Raw genomic sequence first — 25,550 nt, forward strand, 5'->3', positions numbered from 1 at the left:
GTCTGTTTCTCTCTCCACAGATGCTGAATTTCCCTGTGCTAGTTGCAAACACAAGCGGCTCTGTGTTAAGTGACGAGGATTGTCAGTAATAAACCAGCACTTCCCGACTGGTTGTTCCTGAGATCAAAGGAAGCTCGCACGCCTTAGCTCCACCCTCCTTGACCCTCGTCGCTTGTCTCTAAGTCGCCGGGATTTCTATTGGTTATGTTCTTGCGAGCGTCACAAAGGAAACTCCACCTCTTGAAACTGGCAGTTTCCAACAAACTCGGCTTCCTGGAAACATCACTGTCACATTTTAACAGGCGCTCTGTACAAGTGGATTGGTCGGAGGAACCTTCCATTGCCAGTGTGTATATGTGTGTCCCGTACTTTCTCTCTCCCCTCTTCAGTCGCCGCCGTCTTACACAGTCGCCTGTTTTGAATACGAGTAAGTAAATTATACCTGCGCCGGGGGAGACCGGGAGAAAGTGGAGATTTGTCAATGGTTTTTTAAAACTTAAAAAGGATTGTCACCCGAGTTTTAGCTGTTTGGTTTTGCTCGGCTGATAAAGGTATTTGTACATCTAGGAATAACCCCTCGGCTGATTTGATTCTAGAAGGTCAGTTCCCAGAACCGGTGTGGGAAGATGTTTAAAGTTTCTGTCTTGGAAGGTGAACAGAATTCCTGAATTGACGTGACAATTAAAATGATTCCGCGATGATACCCCTTTAAATCACCCCAATCATCCAAAGCTTTTTTAACAACTGACATGTTAGTGAATTATTTTAGTGAATTAGCGAATGGTTCTGGCTCGCTTCCATCAGTCTAATTGTGCCTTACTGTTTATCACAAAGAAATGACAAGCTGGAAGAGGACTGCAATGTCAACAGCGAATTCTGAAAGGCAGAGTGCGCAGATGCTCCCCGCGCGGCAAAAAAGCCAATTCCTGGTTTTCAAATATTCTTCAAAAAACACCTTCCCTCGAATCCGCGTTGCAAGGGAGTTCCAACGCTAGAATTAAGCTGTTGATTCGATGCTGCGTGGAGTCAGTCACAGAATCCCTACAGTGTCGAAACAGACTATTCGGCCTATATAGTCCATACCAACCCTTCGAAGGACATGCCACCCAGACCCTACAATCCTGGCTAATCCACCTAGCCTTGCTAGTCTACCTGACCTGTACATCTCTGGACCGCGAGAGGAAACCAGTGCACCCAGACGAAACCCACGAAAACATGGGGAGAAATGTGCAAACTCCACACAGACAATCGCTCAATGGTAGAATCGAACCCAGGTCCTTGGAGCTGTGAGACAGCAGTTCTAACCACTGAACCACCCTGCAATCTTTGCATTGCAGCTGTCAATAGTTCTCCAATCCCAGCACCCTTTCATACTAAACCCCCATCTTACTCAAGCCAGCTGTAAGATAATTCTTCACTAATCCATGTCACGTCACTCAGGATACAACACTATTGAGATGTGCATCTGAGTAGGCGCTGCACAGAGGCTGGCCAGCGGGTGTCACTAAATGAAGTGACAGAAAATTTAGCAACACTGGTGATTATTTCTACATATGTTAAATAGTCAGTGTTCTGTATTCCTTTTATTACTGATGTGCAATCGAATTAAAATAAATGAATTTAACTCAATCTATGATTACCTTTTCACAATCTTAAAGTTCTAATATCTTCATGACCTCTTATTTGCTGTGGTTTTTTATGGCACTCTGCAACATTCATCATTGTGACTGCTTTTAGCTGTACTTCCTCAGATATACAGAATAGCAGACAGGGATTGATGGAAAGCTAAATTCTCTCTCCAGTTAAGTAATTAAACATGGAACTAACATGTTACTACACAGCAATACAGTTCAATTTTGGTGATCAAACATGCATCTTGATAATGAGATTGAGCTTCAAACAGCCAGTTAACTTCTAAAGATTTTTTATATCCTTTTAGTTGAATATAGCATGTATAATAACAGCTATTACTAAGGAGATCAAAATAGGAGAAAGGCTTAATTTGCCAACAATGTTCGCCCCCACGGATTATTGCCATGAAGTTCCCTTATCTGAAATTGTAAATAACTGCATCCTCTCAATAAAACTGATAACAACATTGCGAATAAATTGTTCATAAGGTCAATCACTCCAAGGTTCTGTGTAATATGCCACTGACTCAGCAATTTTGTTTATGATGGATGAATTGACTAGAACAGTCCAACTTGTGTATACTTCTCTAATCTCTAGCAATTTATTTCCAATAACGTAGGGAACTGTGCTCTGGGTGGATATTTACTTAATTTTCAAGCAGTTCACTAAATTTTGTTACAGGAAGAGACAAGTACAAGATTCCGAGGAGAGAATGTAGGAAGGTAGGCAGGAATTTAAAAAGGAGGTCCTCAAGGATGGTAATATCTGGATTACTCCTGGCGCCACAAGCTAGTGAGGTTAGGAATAGGAGAACAGAGCAGATGAATGCATGGCTGAGGAGCTGGTGCAGGGGAGAAGGATTCACTTTTTTTTGGATCATTGGAATGTCTTCTGGAGCAGAAGTGACCTGTATAAGAAGGATAGACATGAAATGGAAGGGGACTAATGTACTGGAGAGGTGATTTGCTAGCGCTACTCTGGAGGATTTAAACTAGGAGGGGGGTGGTGGACTCAGGGAGATGGTGGGGAAAGAGAGTAGTCTGAGACTGATAGAGCTGGAAAAAGGAATAAGCTAAACAGTCAGGGCAAGCAGGAACAAAGCAGAGAACAAGGTAAGGTAGGACTGGTAAATTAGCCTGCATTTATTTTGATGCAAGAGGCCTAATAGAGAAGCCAAAAGAACTGAGGGCACAGTTAGGAATATGGGACAGGGATATTATAGCAGTTACAGAGACTTGGATCAGGGAATTGGACAGCACTGGCAGCTTAATGTCAGGGTATAGATTCTATAGGAAGGACAGAAAAGGGGCAGGCCAAGAGAATGGGGCATGGCCTGTTTTGGTTAAGTGTAACATTACTGCTTAAGGAGGATATTCCTTGGAATACATCCAGAGAAGTTATTTGAGTGGAACTGAGAAATAAGAAAGAGGGATGATCACCTTATTGGTATTGTTCTATATATCCCACAATTGTCAGTTGGAAATTGAGAAACAAATTTGTAAGGAGGTCTCAGTTGTCTGTGAGAATAATAGGGTAGTTATGGTAGGGAGTCTTAATTTTCCAAACATAGACTGGGACTGCCATAGTGTTAAGGGCTTGGATAGAGAGTAGTTTGTTAAGTGTGCACAAGAAAATGTTCTGATTCAGTATGTGGATCTTCCTACTAGAGAAGGTGCAAAACTTGACATACTCTTGGGAAATAAGGCAGAGCAGGTGACTGAGGTGAGGTGTCACTGGGGGAGCACTTTGGAGCCAGTGACCATAATTTTAAATAGTGATTGAAAAGGATAGACCAGATCTAAAAGTTAAAGTTCTAAATTGGAAGGAGGCCAATTTTGACGGTATTAGGCAAGAACTTTCAAAAGCTGATTGGGAGCGGATTTTCGCAGGTAAAGGGACAGCTGGAAAATGGGAAGCCTTCAAAAATGAGATAATGAGAGTAAGGAAATAGTATGTTCCTGTTAAGCTGAAGGGCAAGAAAGGTAGGTGTAGGGAATGGTGCAAGACTAGAGAAATCGAGGTTTTGATAAAAAATAAGGAAGCATACGTCAGGTTTGGACAGTAAGGATCGACTGAATCCTTAGAATATAAAGGCAGTAGGAGTATATTTAAGAGGGAAATCAGGAGGACAAGAAGGGGACATGAAAAAGCTTTGGCAAATAGGGTTAAGGAAAATCCAAAGGGATTCTATAAGTACACTAAGAAGAAAATGGTAAATAGGGAGAGAGTAGGGCCCCTTAAAGATATGGGCCAAATGTTGGCAAATGGGACTCGATTTATATAGGATATCTGATCAGCATGGACAATGTGGATCAAAGGATGTGTTTCTGTGCCGTATATCTCGCTAACTCTATGGCTCTAAATGTCAATTAGAATTGCAGTGTAGAAAGGGAAGAACCGATGGAATTTTTGGTTTTTTAAAAAAAGCTTAAATGTCCACATATGGCATAATAGATAAGTATTCAGCACTGCTGAAAAAAAAGTTGATCAAAGCTTTTTGTCTTACACCCATCTGGACAATTTGCGAGAAATACCACTGTAAAGGTTATTAAACATTTTATCCATATGTGAGAAGAGAATGCTGATTGTTTAGCAAGTGTATTCTGATTAATAAAGTTGTTAACATAGAAAATCCAACAATTACAGAATCATACAGCACTGAAACAAACCCTTCAGACCAGCTTTTCTATGCTGACCAAATTTCCTAAATAGTCCCACGTGCCTATGTTTGGGCCATATTCCTCTGAACCTTTCCTGTCCATGTACGTATCCCAATGTCTTTTAAATATTATAACTGGACCCACTTCCTCTAAGAGTTCATTCCACATACAATCTACCCTCTGTGTGAAAAAGTTGCCCCTCAGGCTGCTTTAAAAATCTTTTTGTTCTCACTGTCTGTTGACTGACAGTTAACTACCAAGCTTTCTTTAAATATAAACCAGCCAAGTTGTCTCTTGATTAGCCATGACATTGCCTGAGAAATGAACCAGTGAATGACTGCCAGTTATTTTGTTGAAACGTGTTCAGTTTGTATGCATTCTTTCTGTCTCCAAAGAACAGGGCCTTGTGTAATATATGTAGCTTCAGTAAAAGCAAGTGTGCCACGGTGTGAGCCTGACTGATTATCTTAATTAGATTGTCAGCATAATTTGACACAGTCAGGATTATGTACTAAATATTATCAAAATGCATAATCTGATATTAGTCACCACATTTTAAGTCTTGCAAGTGCACATTGGTCGGGTACAGTCAGTATCTTGCCTGTTGTAAACTGCAAAGGGATATTGCTATTGGATATGATCCTCTAGTTTTTAGCACATTTAGCCTATATACCGGCATCAGACTGGCAGTGAAGTTTGTATCCCATGTTGTTCATTTATGTGATAGGAAGAACACCATTTTGGCTGGACAACAGCATACAGTTTTTGATGAATACTACTTGCATTGCTCCTGCATAGTAGCAGCACAAACAATCATCTTCACTTGTTTCTCAAACATTTGAGGGTAATCTGACTGGGCATTTACCAACATAACACATGACAACAACCTATCAATACAGCGTTAACTGTCTCACAAACCATTAAAACTCAAAAAAACCCAAAGAACTGTGAAAATCATAAAAAAGACAGAAATAGGACAAAAATTGATGGCATTTCGTCCATTCAGACGTTTGTCTGGTATACTGTAAGAAATAATTTGATTGAAAGAGCCAATATCCTGCACCATGGCTTTGTGTGTGTAGGAAAGGAGAAGGTGTTTCCATTGGCAGTTACGTCAGTGACTTGAGAACGCAGATTGAAGCTAATTGGCGAAAGCACCTGGAGGAAAATGAAGCAAAAAGGTGTTTATTCTATAAGCTATGTTCTGGAATTCGCTACCTGAAAAGGATTGAATAAACAGATTTAATAGTGGTGTTTAAACAAAAACGTTTATATACTTTAAATAGAAAGGGAAACAATAGGCATATTAATCTCAATGAACAGCCCTCAAAGAGCTGGCACAATTATTATGGGCAGAACCAACTCTCGTGCCATAAGATTCTATGTTGATGATTTTGCAACCTATTCTGGAAATGGAACTTTCAGTGCTCAACTTGAGGTTTGACAGAAACAAAATCAGAAATTGCTGGGGGAAAAAGAACTCAGCAGTCTGAACTCCACTTCTGAAGAAAGGTCACTGGACCTGACATTTTAACGTTGCTTTCTCTCCACAGGTGCTGCCAGACCTGCTGAATGGTTGTTTATGTGGACATTAGTACTTTCCCCAAACATTAATATATGAGGCAAACATTTTCTACGATGGGCCATAACAGGGGTGTGGTTTGTGGTATGAATATTTTTGAGGAGGAATAAAGCCACAAGAATTGGAAAATAATCAGTTTGAAACTTTTTGTAATCCAATGAAACATACAAAAAAGTCAGTGTTGGTATTGAAGAAAATTTTGCACGTCAAATGTTGGTTCCTTCCTCTTTTAAACATTGATGGACTAATCGTGTGTTCATTCATTTTATGTCTTTATTTTGTGCTTTAAAGTCCGAGATGAGTTGATAAATAGATTAATTGACAGGCAGCTTTAACATTAAGGTAGGTTATGAAATGTAGAAATTGGTTAACATTGACTTTGACCTGAGAGTTTTTCTTCTAGCTGCAGGCAATTATTTCAGAATACTGCTGTGCTGCAGATTGTTTTGAGACTACTATTTGATGGACCAATGGCAGACCTAAGTAGCAGTGACTTGCAGTGAAGTCTACTTCTCAGTCAGATGATTTTTAGTATTTGCATGATTGTCTTCACTGAGCATTAAAAAGGTTAAAACATTTCCAGGTTATCCGATGAATTGTTCTTCTTCCACATGGTTATAGATCCCAAATAGTCTGTGAAGGCTATGCTATATCTCTTACCTGTAAAGAATGAGAAATACAGGCATATCATGCATCTTTATTTGGTTAAACTAATGACATTTTGGATGATCATTGATTAAAAAGTGATGTATAATAGCACTGTAAATATCTTTTGTAAGAAGGTTTCACTGTAGAATTAAAATTGATGATCTGTGATGGATGGCACCTCTGAAAATAAACAAAAAAAAATCATCAGTCAATTCCTTCTAATTTTTTTTTGTTTTTTTGTAACAATTCACATTATTGCTACAACAAGGTTACTGTGCCTGTTCAAAACAAAAACCAGAGAACACAATGAAGAGGCAAAGAGGTAACCATCCAGCCAAATCTGAAAGAATAGCTGCAGAGGTTAGAGCTCAGACAATCAATAAAGTTTCAGTCTGCTTGTCAGTTGGAGATGGGGAGCTGGGGGCTCCTTGCTATCTGATCACGGGATTAAATGTCAGGTGGTCACAGGGAACAAAGCACTCACTCATGTTGATCTGACATCAGTAATAATTGACACATGATCACTTGAAACATTCTTACCTCAACAGTTCTAAATTATGCCATTCAGCTCCCACAGGACCTTCAAGCATTCTATGGGAGGATTATGGTTACTATAGAAATCATAAAATACCTACAGTGTGGTAGCAGGCAATTTGGCCCATTGAGTGTATACCATCCCTCCAAAGAGCGTCCCACTTCACCTCCCTCTACCTCCCCCTCCCGATCCCTGTAACCCTGCATATCCCATGGCTAACCCACCTAGCCGGCACATCCCTGAATGCTATGGATAATTTAGTATGGCCAATCCACCTAATCTGCACATCTTTGGACTGTGAGAGGAAACAGGAAAACCCAAGGAAAACCCATGCAGACAGTCACTTGAGGGTGGAATCAAACCTGGGTCCTTTGTGCTATGAGGCAGTAGTACTAACCAATGAGCCACCCAGCCACCCAACTCTTATATCATGACACGTCTGAAGCATTCCTGATTACAGTTGTGTTATCGCCTTGCTTTCACTGTAAAGTTTGATCCAATGAAATTATTAAAATTAAATAGCAAAAGCTATATTAACATCATTATAATTGATCAGTTAACCATGTTGAAACTGACAAGGTTTCTCTTCCAAGGGAGCTCATCATACACAATCCAATGCATTTCAGTTGAATGGAAAGATTGGCTCTGCCATATCAGTATGATGGAAAATTTCTTATGCTTCAACTCCCACCTTCTCTGCTCACACCCATACATTCAATCACATCAATATTTTCCCCAAGCTGCCACTGAGAAAGGGGAACATCTGTTTGATATGTTGCTTTGACCAAAGTCATCATAAATTCCCTGTGGCACATATTTCCATTTCACAAGAAGAGCATAAAAATGCTGTCAGGTTGTATTTCCAATGCCAGCTCAGCTGATTATGTCACACTTCAGCTACTTTCTTTGAGTTCTTTAATAAAGGGCTTTTGGTACTCAGTAAATGACCCAGTTCTGGTATGTTAAGTGTGCTTATTCTTTCAAGCAATGCATTGTATAATATTAGTCCTAGATCAATTTAGTGTTTAGAATCCAAAAAAGCAAGTTATTGTACTAATCCAACTCAAGTCATTTACTTTGAGCCAAAGTTGCTGAATTTTGCTTAACAGCAATACGAAACAAATTCAGACCTGGCAGATTGGTTTTAATGCAATCAAAGTCTCTTGTTCATGATGCATCAGTGACTGAGGAAAATAGATATGGTGCTGGAAGCTCCTGACAAAGGAATAATCTTGACACGTATCTTCAGTTCTTGATTGTTTTTACAATTGAAAATCTTCGAGAACATTTTCATTGCTTATGGTCATGCTGAGTCGTTAGTGCATAGGTTTGTGATGCAAAGTGATGTCAACAGAACAGGTTCAATTCCCTCACTTGTTGAGGTTACCACGAAGGAATCTCCTTCTCAACATCTCTCCTCAAGGTGACTCTTGGGTTAAACCATCCCCCGTCATCTCCCTCTAATCAGAGAAGAGCCCTATGGTCTGATGGGACAATGACGACATTACCTTTCATTCTCACTTAAAGCACATTGCACCTTTACTGCCTCTTTCTGCCCTGCTCCCACATTTCTCAATTACTTTCCCCTTAACAGATTCATCAAGCTGTTCTTTAATTACTATTTCTTTCAACCACTCCATTCTTTCCACTCCCAAAGATTAACTCCTAAATTATTTCTTTAATCTGTTAGCTGCAATTATATTTACATTGTCATTCTAGACTCACACATAAGTAGAATCCATTTTTCTAAATCTTGAATCTCTTGAACTCCATAAATTTAAAGTGCTGCCTCAGTTCTCCATCAGTAAGTATTCATTTCCCCAGAGGAATGATCTCCAACCTCTTAACCATCTCTGATAGTTGTGTCCTCCAAATTCTACTAACATTCTTGTAAATCTTCTATAAATATTTTCTCAAGTTCTTCAACATCCTTTCTGCAGCAATAGAGACCAGGACTCTGTATAAAACTCCACAGGGGGTCTAAACAAGGTTATTAACAGTACTTTTCCACTTCTGAATTTTATTCTTCTGGAAATAAACATCAGTACTTTGGCTATTCTTAAAGCCATATCAACTTTGTTATTTCTTTTAACAATTTATGCTTAGGTATCTCAGATCTCTCTGCTCCTCTACCACATTTACCTTCTTACTGGCTAAAGAACAAGTAACCCCCTTACTTTCACAGGAGGAGTAAGTTATTTTGTGATAATTAAGAATACAATTTCTCTTTAAATCACCAATTCATCTTGGAAGCTGTAAGAGGCTTTTCTGTTCCTCTGTGGTTCTAAGCCTTCTTTCAATCACATGTGCTGTCATTTTCCGTGGAAACAGCATTTTCTAGCAAGCAGTGTCACTTCTTTTTGCAACAGAACACAAATACAGTGTTGGGCTAACACTTCAAAACTGGTTCGCCAATTTTTAAAATCCATGAAAGAACAGTGGCGGTTGTAATTATCAGGTTGCTTGTGACAATCCTAAGGCTTTAAGAGGTGTATTTTTTTTCTGTTTCTTTTTGAAGACAGATTTTAAGACAAGTACCGAGCAGTCTGTGCAGGCACTAAAGTAAACAGTTTGTGAAGCCAAGTTTTTTTTCAATAACTTGGAACAATAGTAGCCTGAATGGATGTGGTCAAGCTCTCACAGAACCAGGACTTTTAGGTTTTTGGTTTCACAGTAGCAGTTGCTGCTGGTTCTTGAAGATGTAGAAGTTGTTTTTTCCTCTCTCGTTTACACCTAAAATCTGGGTGTTCTCTTCTTGCTGCCAGAGTTGCATGTGAGACAATCTGTTTTTCTGAATTTGCCTTTGTCAAGGGGCTGTTTATGGGATGCCACTATGTTAGTATGGTTAATCAGTAATAATTACTGTATCTATTATTTGGTTAAACTTTTCAATAGAGTTATAGCTGAGCTGATTCTGTTTTTTCTTGTATTTTAAATATAGTGTATGAATAAAATGGGTTTTGCCTAGATCAGTCAAATTGCATCTGGAACGCAACACCTTCCCTTTAAAATAAGAACAGGTTAGGGTCTAGACCACCTTCTTAATATATTGTGAGGGGGCTGGCCTGGTCCATAAGATGCTACACCAATGACCAAGGAGAAGGTGAAATTTATTGCAACTCTAGACGTATGACTTTTTGCTAATAGTAGTTGTCACATTAATTATGACAGTCAATTACTCACTAGGAATTTATCAACTCTGTGTCTGTGGCTTGCAAACCCAAGCAGGCAGATTTTCAATCTTGTACATATACTCAGCACAGGGAATCCTTGAAGATGAATTACCTTTAAGAAAATGTACATATACAATATTAACCCCAGCCCTCTTTTCAAAAGAGCTGTTTATAATAACACGTGAGCCTTTGGATAAAGACTTTGCTAATGTAGTTGGGATCTCACTGGAGTTGTTGACCTGGGCCAATCAAGAACCTCAGTCAATGAGGTCCACCTGGTCCCAAGCACCACACTCATGCATCCAAATTTGAGATGATATTGCCGGGAGGTGTTGTGGACTTCTTCTGCTGTCATCAGTGTTATTATCTGTCACTGCTCTTTGTGTTGTCATGATTTTTAAAAATGGATTACAGTTGCTCTTCCAGAATGTGTTTATCCAGACATGCTTTTGCCAAGCTTTGCTCTAGATTGACCACTTACTTACCTCATTTCTCATGCTGTCTTGAATGGTCCATATCTTGACAGTTAATGTTTTATTTGTTAAGAGTTTCTAGCATATTTTGAAGCTTCTGGTTTTACCACAAATTGTTTGAATTCCATCAAAGTTTTGGTCTTCTGTTGGGTCCAATATACTTTTCTCATTTGTGACCTGCTCTAAAAACTATACATACTCTTAACTTTCCTTACGTTTTGTTTTCTTTGAAGCCTGGAACTCTCCTACCTGCTACTTCAGTCATCATTTAGTTTCGTCTATATCCTGCTGGCGTCTTCCCAGTAAAGTATCATTGCTGATATTTCTTTATGAAAAGACTGTCTCATGAATGATTTTCAGCGTGTTGTTTGGGCAATGCATTTTTACCATTGTAGGTCTGTCGTTTTTGCCAATTTTTTTCTTTGCTCTTAAGCCAATATTTCAGTCAATGTTCCTGCTGAGCCTGAGCTAACTTACCTACAGGTTTCTTCCTATAAACTGGCAATATTTTCATTGGATTGATGATTCAAAACTTGTAGTTCCACCTGCTTGCTTTATTTCTCTTCCCTTGCTTTGTTCCTTTTTTTTGTGTTGAGCAGAGGTGTCTCCCAAAGATCTGATCATCAAGATGGTGTTCTCAAGTTTGGATTAATCCCATGTTAGTTCAGACCATTCCTCTTGAACTTTCATTTCTCTCTTCAAATCAGAGTTGAGATTTTTGCTCTACTAATTCAAGAGGAAGTGAAATGTTAGTTCTTCTTTCTCATTTAGATTAGCATGTATTTCCTGAATAGTGTGCTGCAGTTTCTGTCCCTGATGTCTTACTGATTCCATGGTCTATTACTAGTTAGAGGTCATACATGTTGGTACTGCAATTGTTGATCCAGTGGTCTCTACAATGTAGAGCACCTGTGACATTCGGGTGGTTTGACTGTACATTCCAGTATGAATTATCCTGTGCATGGAACGAATGAGCCCTTACATACTGTAAGTTTTACCCCTTTATAGATATAGTCATGGCTTTTCATGTCTGAAAATATATGTTGTTTAGAATTTGTAGTTGTAATATCTGGGAACTTGTGCTGATATCGATTTAAGTTAATAATAAAAAGTCATTAGTTAATTTGAATTTTTGCCAACAGTTCAGATGGTGTGATGACATTGATATCTTCCATACAGTGTCATACATGTACACACAACTCTTCCTCACCTCGTATGTGTTTTCAGATTCTAGTTTGGTGATCATTTCATGTAAGTACCTCTGGTGAGATGCCAGATGGTCTATACTGTACTTTATATTGAAGATAGTCCTTGCCCATGGTCTGTTTGGGTTGGTACATGGCTTTTTGTAGCTGCATCAGCCTTTTCTTGAGTGCACTGCCTCTGCTAATGCCTCTTTTCTGCGAAGTATCTTGCAAAATTGATCAAAATCCGGGCACTTCCACGGTGCACACAAAAGTCCACAACTTCCACATGCTGCTATGTTTGAGAGTTTCAGTGATTGTGTCAAGCATTGGGTTTGTACTTAGTGACTTGTAAGCTTTGTCCTGTGAGGATTGCTTCACATTTCTGTTCATCATCCTTTACTAGCTCTTTGATATTATAATGATTCAGTTTTACTGGCAAATTTTTCTGAAATTTGCCAATTGTTTGCTAGCTCGCCATCTAAACGATCATATCATGACTTTTCTTGCATCTGCTCAGTAAAGTGGACAATGGATTCTGTAGCCTTCTGTTTAAATGACATGAGTTTTAGTCAATTAATGTGGAAGTCTAATCTGATTCTGAATTGATCTTCTAATGTGGTCCATATCTTCTGGGATGTCTTAACTCTTCAGCTGTTAATCCTGATCTATTAGAAGTTTGGAGACTTTCATTGCTGAATGGTAGGCAAATCTTAATAGTTTGTTTATTTTCAGTACTGGACACAAGTGAATTTAGACACCATGGATATATACTAAACTAAAACATTTTAAATTCTGTTAGGAGATCTGCTGTGTCTCAATTTAAACCAGGGAATTTAGTGGGCATTACAAGGATAAAAATGCAAGTGAGATAATGAAGATGGGATACAGATGATAGGGACACAGTTGCTGATGGGCATGACTTCTGCAAGCTGGCTGTTTTAAATGGCTTTGGAAGATGTGAGCAGAAATGAAAAGTTCAGCTGGTTGAAAAAAAGGGCCAGGAGAAAACAGAGGGCAATGAACCATAGATGCTATCAGCCCACTGTGTTTCCCTTTAACAAATATGGCAAAGGCTGAGCCACACCAGGTGATGTTAGAAACTGGGTTGACCATGGGGATGTATCAGCCTCACTATTATTCTCAAACTTCCTGCTTGACAAACTTGAGGACAAATCAGATTAATAGTGAAGGGTGAGTGGGATCTACTGCAGACAAAGTCATAGAAAAAACAGACTTTTGGAGCAGCTGAAGTTTATGAAGAGTGGAGGTAATATGCCCACCAGGGATTATTGTCATGGTCATATCACAAGATATGAATGCTAAAACCCTAAACAATCTAGTTCAGCCTGACTTTTTTTTGTGTCGTAGCTACATTACGAAGCAGTAGGTCAATAAGCTATTCTGAGAAGTCCAAGACTGGTACAAGAGAAAGCTGTAGCCAGTGAGAGCGAGCAGCAGGAAAGTAGGAAGGCAGGGAGAGAATACTGTTGGGCTGGAAAGGATCTGGAAGGTAAAGGTACTGAAGAGGGATTAATGAAATGTGGCATGGTGGGAGATGAAAAGGGGAAGACATGGGAGAGAAACTATCAAAAGGGTCAGCATAAATAAGAACTCTCTGACTTTTTGAAACAATCTCTTGATCAATTTGATATTTGGTACACTCGCTACCTTATTATTACAGTAAAATTCAACAATAATTAACTAACTAACTAACTTGGCTAAATCAACAAGTGCACCAATCACTAGAGTACACCATGAAGCAAAGCTCAAACTCAAGCGAAGGTCTTTTCTTCTTCACAAGTCTGTATCTGCTGATTTAGTGGGTAAAGATAAGTCAGTCAGTATTTGGCTGTCTCAATATGCAATTCTCCATTGTATTCTGTCATCTTTTCCTGTCTCAAGTGATGTCTGCTTGTCTTATTCTCTTTGTATAGGGAGAACATCAGTGATCTAATGAATACATGCCCATACTGATCTTTGACTAATGATCCATGACTTTGAGATGACCTGGAGTTGTAGATGTTGAGGATAGTGATGACCTTCGTAATCCCGGAGCCACGAATGAGGACAAGTAACTGTGGCTTCAGGCCTTTCAGCAGAGATGACTGTAATGCTCTTTTGAAGCAAGTCTCTTCAAAGGGGTCCTGACATGATCTGTGCTGTCATGTATATTGTTTAGGAGAAGGAGTAGGTAGTACGTTACTTTCTTTAGTTTGACCTAGTTTTGATGTTTCTCCTCCTCCTTTACAATATTAAACAAAGGTTTGATCCTAGGACGAAACCTTACCTGCAATACAATAACTGTAGATGGAAGTCGACAAAGCTGGATTCTTGGCATTTGCCATAAATTGGAATGCCCTCCATTTTAAAACAAAAATCTGCTTCTGGATATCACAATATCACATGTTTTTTGTAGTCTATTTATGATCATGTCTCAGCAGATGGTATTTGGAAGTTGTACATCATTTTACAACTATGAGGTTTATAATATGTCTTGAGAGTGTCTTTAACTTGAAGTAAAAAGAATGGAAGTGACCTGTTCTGAAATCTGGCTGAAACTAAGCCTGGATGATTTGTTTGTTAGAAATTGAAGGTAGCTAAATTTGTTTTACTAAGAAATAGGTACAAGGTGTTTACATTTGGAGTGTATCCTCTGTGCTAACTGTGGATAGAATAAGAGTCCTCAAGCTCACAGAAAATTGTTACGAATGTTAGGTTGCAAGCAGTTATACCTTACACTGTCCATTTAGTCTCAAGCAAAGAGAATTGGACTCGCAATGATAGCTAATCAATATTTCTACTTGGATTTAAGACCCATGTGTTTCATGCTGCCTTGGAGATGGGCCTTGACAGGGGAATAGTCGACAATATTCCTGAATCTCTCAGAAAACAGGAGTCTGTCAGAATTTTAAAAAAAGGGAGAATTGCTTTTTGAAGCAAGATGCTGTCATTCAACAAGCAGAAATGTGAATGGGAGCAACACTGATATTTAAAAAACTGAAGAAATGGTGATTAGGATGTACAAGCTAGGTACTAGAGGAAGCATTTTGAGGGGGCGTATGGTTAGGAACTTCACAGTGAAAGACAGTTCTAAGATTAAAAGTTCCCAGACAGAGACAGAGAAAGAAAAAGAACAGGGGTAAACCATTTTATGATTAAAAATTACCTTGGGCTGGTTTCAGGAGGACTGAATATTTTGATAAAGGACAGCAGAAGATATATCAGTGAAGCATGTTTAAGGTTGTGCTAAAAGAAAGAGGAATGTTGTGTTTTATTGGCTTACTGAATAAATTGCCTATATAAATATTATTTAGTCAACAGTGTTTTAGATCTTTGTTACATAAAAATCCTCAAATATGGCATCTTTCCAATTATTAACGGAAAGTTTTGTGATTATTTTTAGAAGTTATTGGTCACCAGGAAGATCAGAATAACCCTTACTTAAAGCACAGCACTGGTTCTGTCTCACCTATTTGCAAAATGTCAACATATATATACATGCATACATACACACACACACACACACACACCCATAAATAAAATGCTTGAGCTGAAAATTCCTCCCTTGGGTGCCATCAATAATCAAGATGCAAATTTTCTTCATTTTTCTAAAGCTTCACTCAAACTTGCCTTTCATGTCCTCAAACACAAGATCTGCCTTGATAGATGCAATTAGGTAGTGATTTAGAAAGCTTTTTTTTGTAATAGAATTAAAAATATTGATATATTTAAATGATAGCCCTGTGCACATTCATTAATACAATGGGCCACAAAAACAAAGCTATTTATAACATGGGGACCCAGCTGCATGAGTAACCTGATTTTAAATTACAGAAAATTAGTTTAAAATATTTCCATAGCGCCATTTACTAAATATGTTGGTTCTAAATAGTCATTTTCTTAAAATTATACATTTATGAATTTAAAACTTGTCTATTAGTGCCTGTCTGTATAAAATAAATTTTAAGAAGCCCCTTGAGGATCCTTGAGTGAATAGAATTAGGGGATTTGTAATGGTGATTAATTCACTCTGAGAATGGGGCTAGTTTTGTGGCTTGAATCAGCTTCTGGTGCAAATCTTTTTTAACAAAATAGCGCAAAAGATAACAAATTTGTTTTACGTTAATACTTTGCACTTAAAATTCAGTAACTCCAATTTCAGTGAGGAAAGCAGCATTCCCTAGCGGAAAGATTTAGCCTTGTGCACAAGCTGACTTACACGTTTAATTATGTAATAACAGCACCTTAAAAAGGCTAACTCACCTGAAACACTTTGAGACCTTCCTACAACATATGTCTTTTGTAAAAATGCTTTTCTTTCTTAGTTATGTACAGATTGACTTGAAAACATGTTACAATCCTAGATGAAAAATGCAGCTGGAAAATAGTTCCCATTTTACATTTATCCTAGAGAGTAACACAGTCCCGACAATAACTTAGAATGACTTGATCTCCCGTGATGTTGCTCAAAGTTACGAAATGAATCTTCTTTATATCCACATCTATCAAATTAGGTGCTAAGCCAATTATTGCAAAACACTTTGCACTCCCATTGATCAACTTACAATCAGTGAACTATGCAACAGCAAAGATGTTAACAGGGGTAGATAAATACAGGCCTAAAGTAAAGGGGAGAGCTTAAAATGATTTTTTTTATTAAAGTGTTAGAGACTGTTTCCTTTGGTTTCTTCCCAGATAAAGGGAATAGAACTGAAGTGCAAACAAATGAAAATAAAATTGTAACAATTCTGCAATTCTGCACTGGCCTCATTAGATCAAACCAACATTCTTCCCAATTAATTAATTGGAAGACAGAGCTCTCAAATAACTGGTTTCCTTATGATTTATAGAACTGTAATTAAACATTGAAGGTCATGGCAATAAGAAGGAATTGTAACCAATTTGTTTCAGCTAAAGGCTGGGTTATTGATCATATCATTGTTGTTTATCTGAACAACTTTCTTTTAAAAGGAATTTCCCAAAATGATAACTATTTGGAGCTGCAACACAAAAATATGGCAGTTCTAAATAAAATGCTGGGCAAATTGACAAATGTCCCTGGAAGAATGCATAACTCATAGACATGACAAAAATAAATTGTACTGAATTTATGCTGTAATGGAGAAGAAAATAACTATGAACTGTTGTGTTTTGATGTCCTTTATAAAATATTGTCAGTAAATCACCCATAAAATAAAGTAGCTTAAGGTGCATAGAATTGAGACAATTTAACTAATCATGGCTCTTTCTGCTTTTTTGAAAAAAAAACTCATAATAACACAAGAACAGCAATTTGTTGTCTCAGCTATCTTCTAAACAAATGCAACCATAAAACCTATTCATGAATCAAAGAAATCATGTAGAATTATTACATAGCAACATCACTCCAATTTTACTTACAGCGTGATCATTTTTTTGTCCGAACAAACAGTTGAAACCGTAGGGTACAGCACAGAGCTTAGTATTTTATAATCACAGTAGAACATGGCTCTAACTCCTCTTAGTTTGATTTTTTTTAGACCTTTTTCATGTTAATGCAATCCAACTGGAAAAGACTGGAAATCAAAACTGAAATGTTGAGGATCTACATGCTAGCCCAGAGCCATTTGTTGCTGATGCACAGACTGGGGGCATCATTTCTGTTTTGGATATAGCCAATGATCTGGGCACACTCAGAATCATGCTGGTTTTTCAAAGTGAATTTGTAGCTTACATTTACACTCCATAGCATTAGCATCACACAAACATTGACATCTTCCATGAATTAATATAATTAGAGTTTTAGATGGTAATTTTAATTTTTGTTACATCTTAAAAATATTCCTCGTATTTAAGAATGAAAACCTGGTGCTGTTTTATTAATGCAGACCAAGTAGTGTTTACTACAAAAATTATGTTTAATAAGTGTCTATTTTGTAAGCTCTCAGTAACCTCAATTTAAGAACTAAAAATAAATTTTTGTGTGTTAAATGTGATTGTAGATTAAATTGAAAATTGCAAGAACCACTATTAGAATTTGCTCCCACTGTCAATAAAAAAAGAACAAAAATAATTAAATATAAACCTTATTATAGCTTTCTGGATTATTGGATAATATGGTTATTGTTTTCAATATCCACTCCATACTCCATTTCCAATTGTTGGTTTCATCCCTCTCCCCGGCAGCTGTTTGACAACCTTCGAATCACGTTTAACTACAAATAGCAGCATTAAGACTGCATACTTCCACTTCCATAACAAATGCTCAACTTTAGACCCTGCCTTAGCTAATCTGCTGCTAAAACAAAACACTCACTGATGACTATTTCAGTACACACCTGGCTAGTCTCCAATATGCTACATTCACAAATGTGAGCTTATCCAAAATGATGCTGCCTGTTTCTTCATTCATACCAAGTACAATTCATCCATCATACATACCATGTGTTAAACTACTTTTATTTAGCTTGTGGTTAACTTTAAAATTCTCATTCTTGTTTTCAAATCTCTACAAAGCCTCACTCTTTCTTATCTCTAAAGCCCTCTGACCAAGAATTCTTCAAGGCAGGTATTTTCATCAACTTGTACACAGTTGTGGTGACACACCTCTGGAATAAGTGGGACTTGACCCTGGGCCTCCTGGTTCAAAGGTAGGGATATTACCAATGTGCCACAAGCACACAATCATTAAAGACACCTTGGATCCTATAATCCTGGCCTCTTGCGCATTCCTGTTTTTAATTTCTGCACCATTAGTGGCTGCCTCTGCCTCTGTCCTAAACTCTGGAGTTCCCTTCCTACACTTATTCACCTCTTTACCTCACATCCTCCTTCATAAACTGATATCAGATGAAATCAAAATCATTGTATGTCTAATTAGGCAGAGGCAGCAAAGGACTTCCAGAGATTTATTTAGGTTTTATTGAAAATCTAGGGTGTAGTGCAAATATTAGCTTCCACCTTTCCCTGTGCAGGAACTAATACCCACTGAGGGAAAACTCAGTTCCTAAACACAAAAGTGTAACGTCTGTTACCTGCTGTCAATGGTACAGTGGTAGTATTCCTACCTCTGAACCAGGAGACCTGGGTTCAAATATCACCTACTCCAGAGGCAACATCTTTCAACTGGTTGATTCAGAAAATAACTCTTTAAGCCTTAAAGGATCCTGCCTTTCTGATTGTGACACAAGACTACTTAAAATCTTCCTGCTTGACCAAACTTTTGATTATCTGACCTAATAGTTCACATGGCTTACCTTTATAAATCTCCTGTGAAGTGACCGGGGCTACAAAATTTGTATATGTAACAAATATATAAAGGTCATTATTGTTTTATTTTTTTACCCTCTGCATTTTAAAATTTGTAATATTTACTGTGTTTTGAGCTAAATTAAATTTCAGAACTTGAAAAATTTTTAAGGCAAATGGTCACTTTTTAAAATCACAGATTGGGTGGGAAAGTGTAAAGTTTAGCGTGAGAGCCTAGTAGATCTCTTTAACTATAAGATCCTTGATTGAGGGTGTAACCTGGACCAATCAGGGAGATCCGGCTAATAGGCATAAACAGGAAATTCAGAGAGTCTCCTCATTCCAGGAACTGGCTTTGAGCTGGTTGGTTAGAGGCCATGTATTGTGCACAAGTAGACAAGGGTGACTTTGTGATTGGATACCAGCCTATGTGCAGTCATTTCAGAAAGGCAATCAAGAAAGATTTGTCACAAAAATATGTTTTCTTTGTTAATTTTTGCCGCTGCTATGTCCCTTGTACTAAAATGTTGATACTGCTCACTTGCCACAAACAGTTACAAGAGGACTGGATGATGATATGTTAGCAGAACAATATACCATTGTTTCAATGTACCAGAGCAGTTAGAAATTGCTGAAAATAATGTGATATGTGGTTGCAGTTTGACAGTATCAGAATCAACCCTTTTATTGATTGGGCTATTACCCTAGGTCGTTTCTCTTAACTCAGATGCATGTGATTGATTCCTTGATACAATTTGAACAGCAAGGATATTTACCAGGAAAATAGTTACCTATCACCCAACAAGACCAAACACATTTACCTATTGCATGTGCAAATTAGATCCCCATGTTTGTTTGCAATAAACAATACTAAAGCGTCCTTAAACATTAATTTATTGCCTGCAAACAACATTGGAACTTCCACAGTCGGAAAATGACACTGCCTAAATTCAAAGTCTTCATTGTTTCCTGCATTTGTTTCATAATCAAGGTCAGTAAATGGGTACCATGACCCAGGACCGCTGACACAACACATGATTATAGTCTTTTGACATTCTCTTAATGTATGTGATGCAGTCTTTTTTATTTGTTTTGCAGAAGCATTTTACCTGTTATCTGGTAACGCTACACCGTAATAATGAAGAAGTTTCTGATTGTATTTGATTTTGATGAAACCATCATTCAACACAACTCTGATCATGTCATCCTGAAATGTAATCCTGACAAAAATCTTCCAGAAGAATTACTGCAACCCCCTGAAGATGGGTATTGGACTGAGTATACGAGCAAGATCCTCCAGTACCTGTGTGAAAAGGGTGTCAAGGAAGAAAGCATGAGAAAGATTCTAGCTGAAACTCCACTAACTAAAGAGATGTTAACCCTATTTCAGTTTCTGAGAGAGTCTTCAGATTTTTTTGAATGCATTATTATCTCTGATGCCAACACCTTTTTTATCAATAGCATTCTTCAAGCAAATGACCTAAGCAATGTATTCCAGAAAATATACACAAATCCTGCATGTCATGACAACGGAAATATGTTTGTGATAAATCCTTACCATTCCCACATGTGTCAGCAGTGCCCCATCAATATGTGCAAAAGACAGATCTTGCACGATCACTTGGTAGAACGCACTAATGAGGAAGGTGAATTTGAGAAGATCTTCTATGTTGGCGATGGCAACAATGACTTCTGCCCTTCCGTAGTCTTGACAGCAACAGATGTTGTCTTTCCAAGGAAGAACTATCCTTTGCATCGGTTGATCTCTGAGATCAAAATGACAGAACCCTCTGCATTTCAAGCTGAAGTGGTTCCATGGGAGTCTGCAGAAGATATATTGCTTTTCCTTCAAGATTGCACAGGGAAATAGTGCCACTCAGAGTTTCCCAAAAGATCTTCGAGAAGAATTTCAATTTTCTACAAATGCTTTTTGAGAAGAAATTGAGTAAATCCGATAGTAAAAGTGCATGATTTTAATGCTTACTGAAATAATTTAACTGTAATACTAGCTTAGGCCCTAACTTTTATTTTCCACACCCAATGTTGCTAATTCCATTGTGTACAATAACTTTTGTGACCGATACTAGATGTGGATTGCCTTTGAAACTAATGTACTGTTCTTGTTATATGTAGATTACTGGGAACTGTTTTTCTAATTAATTGTGGAGGGAGACTGTACCAGGACATGGTGGTATTGTGTTAAGGATATGTCATGGGACTTTCAAACCTGAAGGAACTTTTTTTTTAGTAATTTGAGCTACTTAAAAAAAAACAACACAATCTAGAGCATGCGTATATAATATTCAGCTTTAATCTGTACATGCCTATTCACCATAGTTTAATGTAGCCATCCTATATCAGTGTTTGGTAATTAGTATAACCTTTCCAGAGTGTGGAGTATGGATTCCTTGTTTGAATGGGATCTTTTGCAAAATGTTTTGAGACAGAGGATGCCATTCAGTCCATCATATCTGTGTCAGCATAAAAGACCTGTTCAGCCTCACCTTATTTTCCAGCTTTCAGTCCACAGCCTGGAAGGTTACAGGATTTCAGGTGCATGTCCAAGTACTTTTTAGATGCTACGAGAGGTTTGAATTATGTTTATTGTCACATGTTCTCATGGAAAGTTTACAACTCGCCATTTACGGTGTCATCTGAGGTACTATGGTATCTAGATGCAGAATCCTGGGTACAAAGCAGAAAAACATTATACACTTTTCACTGTACTCCTACTTTTGTACTTGAGTACACGTGACAATAAAATCAATATGTTAAATATTACAGTTCTTCCTACTAAAAAGTAGAAAAACAAAGAAACACGGTTAAAAGTTCAACACCACAGTCCATAAGTGTATGGCCATTGTGGGCTCGCATTTTTCACAAGGGCTTGACTTTTTCCTACATGCCCCCTACATTTAAGTCTAAGTCATTGTTATGTAGAGAAGTAAAAGGACGTAGCTCTGTGCCCTGCTGAAAACGGTTAACCAGTCACAAAAAAAATTTAGCTGCTTCAAATCTAGTTTCATTAAATATTAATCTAAATAAGTACTAGACTTGATAATGACACGGAGGACATTCAATTGTACTTCAATTTTTTATCATTTGTACTGCTGAAAGCTTACTGATGCGTCATATGGAAAGGAAACAATTAGATAATTCTGAAGTTTCAAAAGAAATTAACTGAGAAATTATGCAAAACCTTTATGATAAATGCTAAAATCAGAGAACATAACACCTGCAAATTGCAGTGGAAAGGAGATAGTACTAATAAATTATTTAAAGAACATGAACTGCACAATGCTGCTACTACTGTGGTGTCAGTAAATAATGTGTACCGTTTATGCTAGATTTGAACTCAGCGTATGAAAATGTCTTGAATTTTACTGATATATCCTACTAATCTACAAAATAAAACCATTGGTCAATATTCAGATATTAGTTTTCCTCTTCAACTGCAGCTATAAATTATAGTACTTAAATACATATCCGACAGGAATTTGTATAGTTTAAGTTAATTAAAATGGCTATTTCTCCAGATATGCAGAGCATTTACATTGTCAGACACAAGAGGTACACTGCAGGGTGAAAATGTGTGAATGCAACAAGAAAAACATTGTTAGTTTTAAGTAGTTGCAATTATGTTTTGGCCTTCTTTGGCAGTGGGTCTTAATATCTTGAAATACATTGTACTGCTATTATTCATCTGATACTGTATATTACTCATTATTTACTGAGGTGCAAAATTTGTCACTGTAATTTGGACAGTAGTGCACTGGTTGAGCTTTTTAACCCTCTGTCCAATTTTCTTTTCCGCATTCCAAAGAGGGGAGAGAGATAAATTAATAACATTTGAGAAATTAATAAAGGAAACCCCTCCACAGATATTAAAATGTGAGGCTGGATGAACACAGCAGGCCCAGCAGCATCTCAGGAGCACAAAAGCTGACGTTTCGGGCCTAGACCCTTCTCTGATGAAGGGTCTAGGCCCGAAACGTCAGCTTTTGTGCTCCTGAGATGCTGCTGGGCCTGCTGTGTTCATCCAGCCTCACATTTTATTGTCTTGGATTCTCCAGCATCTGCAGTTCCCATTATCACCCTCCACAGATATGCTTATTTTAAATAAAACCATACATAGTTACAATGGTAGTCTGACTGCTGTGGGCAAACAATGTTGGTAAGGAAACCTGTATTTGAGACCTTTCATTTCTGAGAGGCAGATGCATCCAAGTCTAGCCAAGCACTATGAAATTCAATTCGAGCAAAGTTAACATAATTCAGATCCCTCTTGGGTCTTAATTTTTTAGGGTCTATGCTTTGTTCTGACATAGTTTAACACTTTTTAGAAACATGGATATATCTTGTATCATCTTTTCAAATATCCATCAGCTCACAGGACTGAGCTTCAGAGAAACACATTGTAAGTGAAATGATTTATTTAGTTTTGTCATACTAACCAAAACAGCGCCTGTAGTTGTGATCTTTGTGTTTTGAAGCTTTACTTTTCTGGGAAAGGCTTGCAAAGTCATTTGAGAGTAATGTGGAAGTGGCCCCAGTGCAATTAGAACCTGCTCTGGTGTAATGGTCCTGAATGTAAAACTAGAGCATGTCATTCCCCTACATCTCAGGAAGCAGCAGAGATAGTTTTGTTTGAGTTACATGACATATTTATTTCTTGATTAAACTGTTTTATTGTTGATTTTGTCAGGTTTATTTATTGACCATAGTGATAGACAATCTTAAGTATTAGGATTTTTAATTCAAGGAATTACTGCTGTGACTCAAGGGAGCAAACTGTGCCATTACAAGTTTTACCTCCGACAATGGTGGAGAAAAGAATATGAGAATTTTGTTCTTCTTGCGGAATTTTATTTTGTTACCCTCCTACCCTACCAAACTTTTGATTTCTTCTTGAGATACCTCAAGGAAATGAGTGCTAAATTATGACACAGCTGCTGACATTATTATGTTATCCACCATTCATACCTTTGGGCACATCAAGAGGAAAAACAAGCCCACTAAATGCTAAAATGCAAAAAGGTATTGCACTAAATTGTCCCTGTAGAGCCAGATGTAGTGGGCTGAAGGCTTAACTACCAACGATGCGGTAGGGGAGGAGTGCAGAATGCACAAGAGGTGATTATTATATTCCCTCACTTGGGGATTCACAATTTGTAGTCTAACAGTTTTGTATTTTTTGCTATATATGTAAACCTCCCAATCAGATGACTATATTTAAACACACTTGGTGTCATGCTATGATTACAAGTTGTAGTTAAATAGGATCGCTTATGATCTGATGTCTGAGGTTCCTTTAGGAGACTTAGAAGATGGAGTTTAAATTGGGTAAATGCGAGGTACTGTGAGGGCAGGACTTATACAATTAAAAGTAGGGCCTTGAGTAGTGTTGAAGAACAGAGGACCTAAGGTCAGGTTCAGGTACATAATTCTTTAAAGTTTGTGTCACATATAGATATGGTGGTTAAGAAGGCATTTAGCAAACCTGTCTTCATTGCTTTTGAGTATAGGAGTTGGGACATTATGTTGAGGCTGTACAGGACATTGGTGAGACCTCTTTTGGAGTACTGTGTACAGTTCAGGTCGTCCTGTTGTAGGTTGGATATTATTAAGCTGGAGAGGGTTCAGAGGAGATTCATCAGGATGTCACAGAGCATGGAAGGTTTGAGTTGTAAGCAGATGCGGGATAGGCTGGGAATTTTTTCATGAGCGCATAGGAGGTTGGGGGATGACTTTTATAGAGATTAATAAAATCATGTGTATAGATAAGATGAATGGCAGGTGTCTTTTCCCTTGGGTGGAGGATTTCAAGACTAAAGGGCATATTTTTAAGGTGATAGGAGAAAGCCTTAAAAAAAATGGGCAACTGTTTACATAGAGTGGCTTGAGTGAAATAACCTTCCAGAGGAAGTGGCAAGTGCAGATACGCTTACAATATTTAAAAAACATTTTTAGATAAGTACATGAATAAGAAATGTTTGGGGGCGTTATAGGCCAAGCGCAGGCAGATGGGACTAGTTATGGTCAACATGGACTAGTTGGATCAAAAGGTCTGTTTCCATGCTATATAACTCTGAGACCAATGAATAGCTGAAACCCTTGTTTTAAAAATCCCTGAGATGAAGTGCAGGTACAAATTTATTAAAGATTCCCCATTTGATTATGACACAGAGCTAACACGTGATTACATTTGAAGGCCAGTATAGATAATGGAGTACTTCCCTCACACTAGCTAAATGATACTTGTTTCTACTTCCTGGCTCCTCTGAATCTTAGAATGCACTGAAGGGGCAACATAGCCAACAAACAACATGCAATGTATTTGCAGAAATGTGTTTTTCTTTTATTTCTTGTCAATGTACTGTCTACTAGTTTTGTGTCCATCTTGTTCTCGTAAGAAAACAAATTGAAGTGGTGG

At 37.8% G+C, this 25,550-nt stretch overlaps 1 protein-coding gene across 2 annotated transcripts; it reads left to right on the forward strand.

Annotated features, from left to right (window-relative positions):
• The first annotated feature begins 252 nt into the window (after positions 1–252).
• On the forward strand, positions 253–23,012 carry LOC125466303 (phosphoethanolamine/phosphocholine phosphatase-like). 2 transcript variants are annotated; one of them, XR_007250427.2, is made up of 2 exons: positions 253–427; positions 835–1,670. XR_007250427.2 is itself a non-coding variant. In XM_048560636.2 (2 exons), the coding sequence occupies exon 2, from the start codon at positions 20,256–20,258 to the stop codon at positions 20,985–20,987; it is 732 nt and encodes a 243-aa protein (XP_048416593.1). In that variant the 5' UTR covers positions 253–427; positions 20,216–20,255; the 3' UTR covers positions 20,988–23,012. The 2 variants fall into 2 exon arrangements, 1 of the variants encoding a protein (XP_048416593.1); XM_048560636.2 differs by lacking the exon at positions 835–1,670 and adding an exon at positions 20,216–23,012.
• The last annotated feature ends 2,538 nt before the right edge of the window (positions 23,013–25,550 follow it).

The sequence above is a fragment of the Stegostoma tigrinum genome, chromosome 31, assembly GCF_030684315.1.
Source record: "Stegostoma tigrinum isolate sSteTig4 chromosome 31, sSteTig4.hap1, whole genome shotgun sequence".
Classification (NCBI taxonomy): domain Eukaryota; kingdom Metazoa; phylum Chordata; class Chondrichthyes; order Orectolobiformes; family Stegostomatidae; genus Stegostoma; species Stegostoma tigrinum.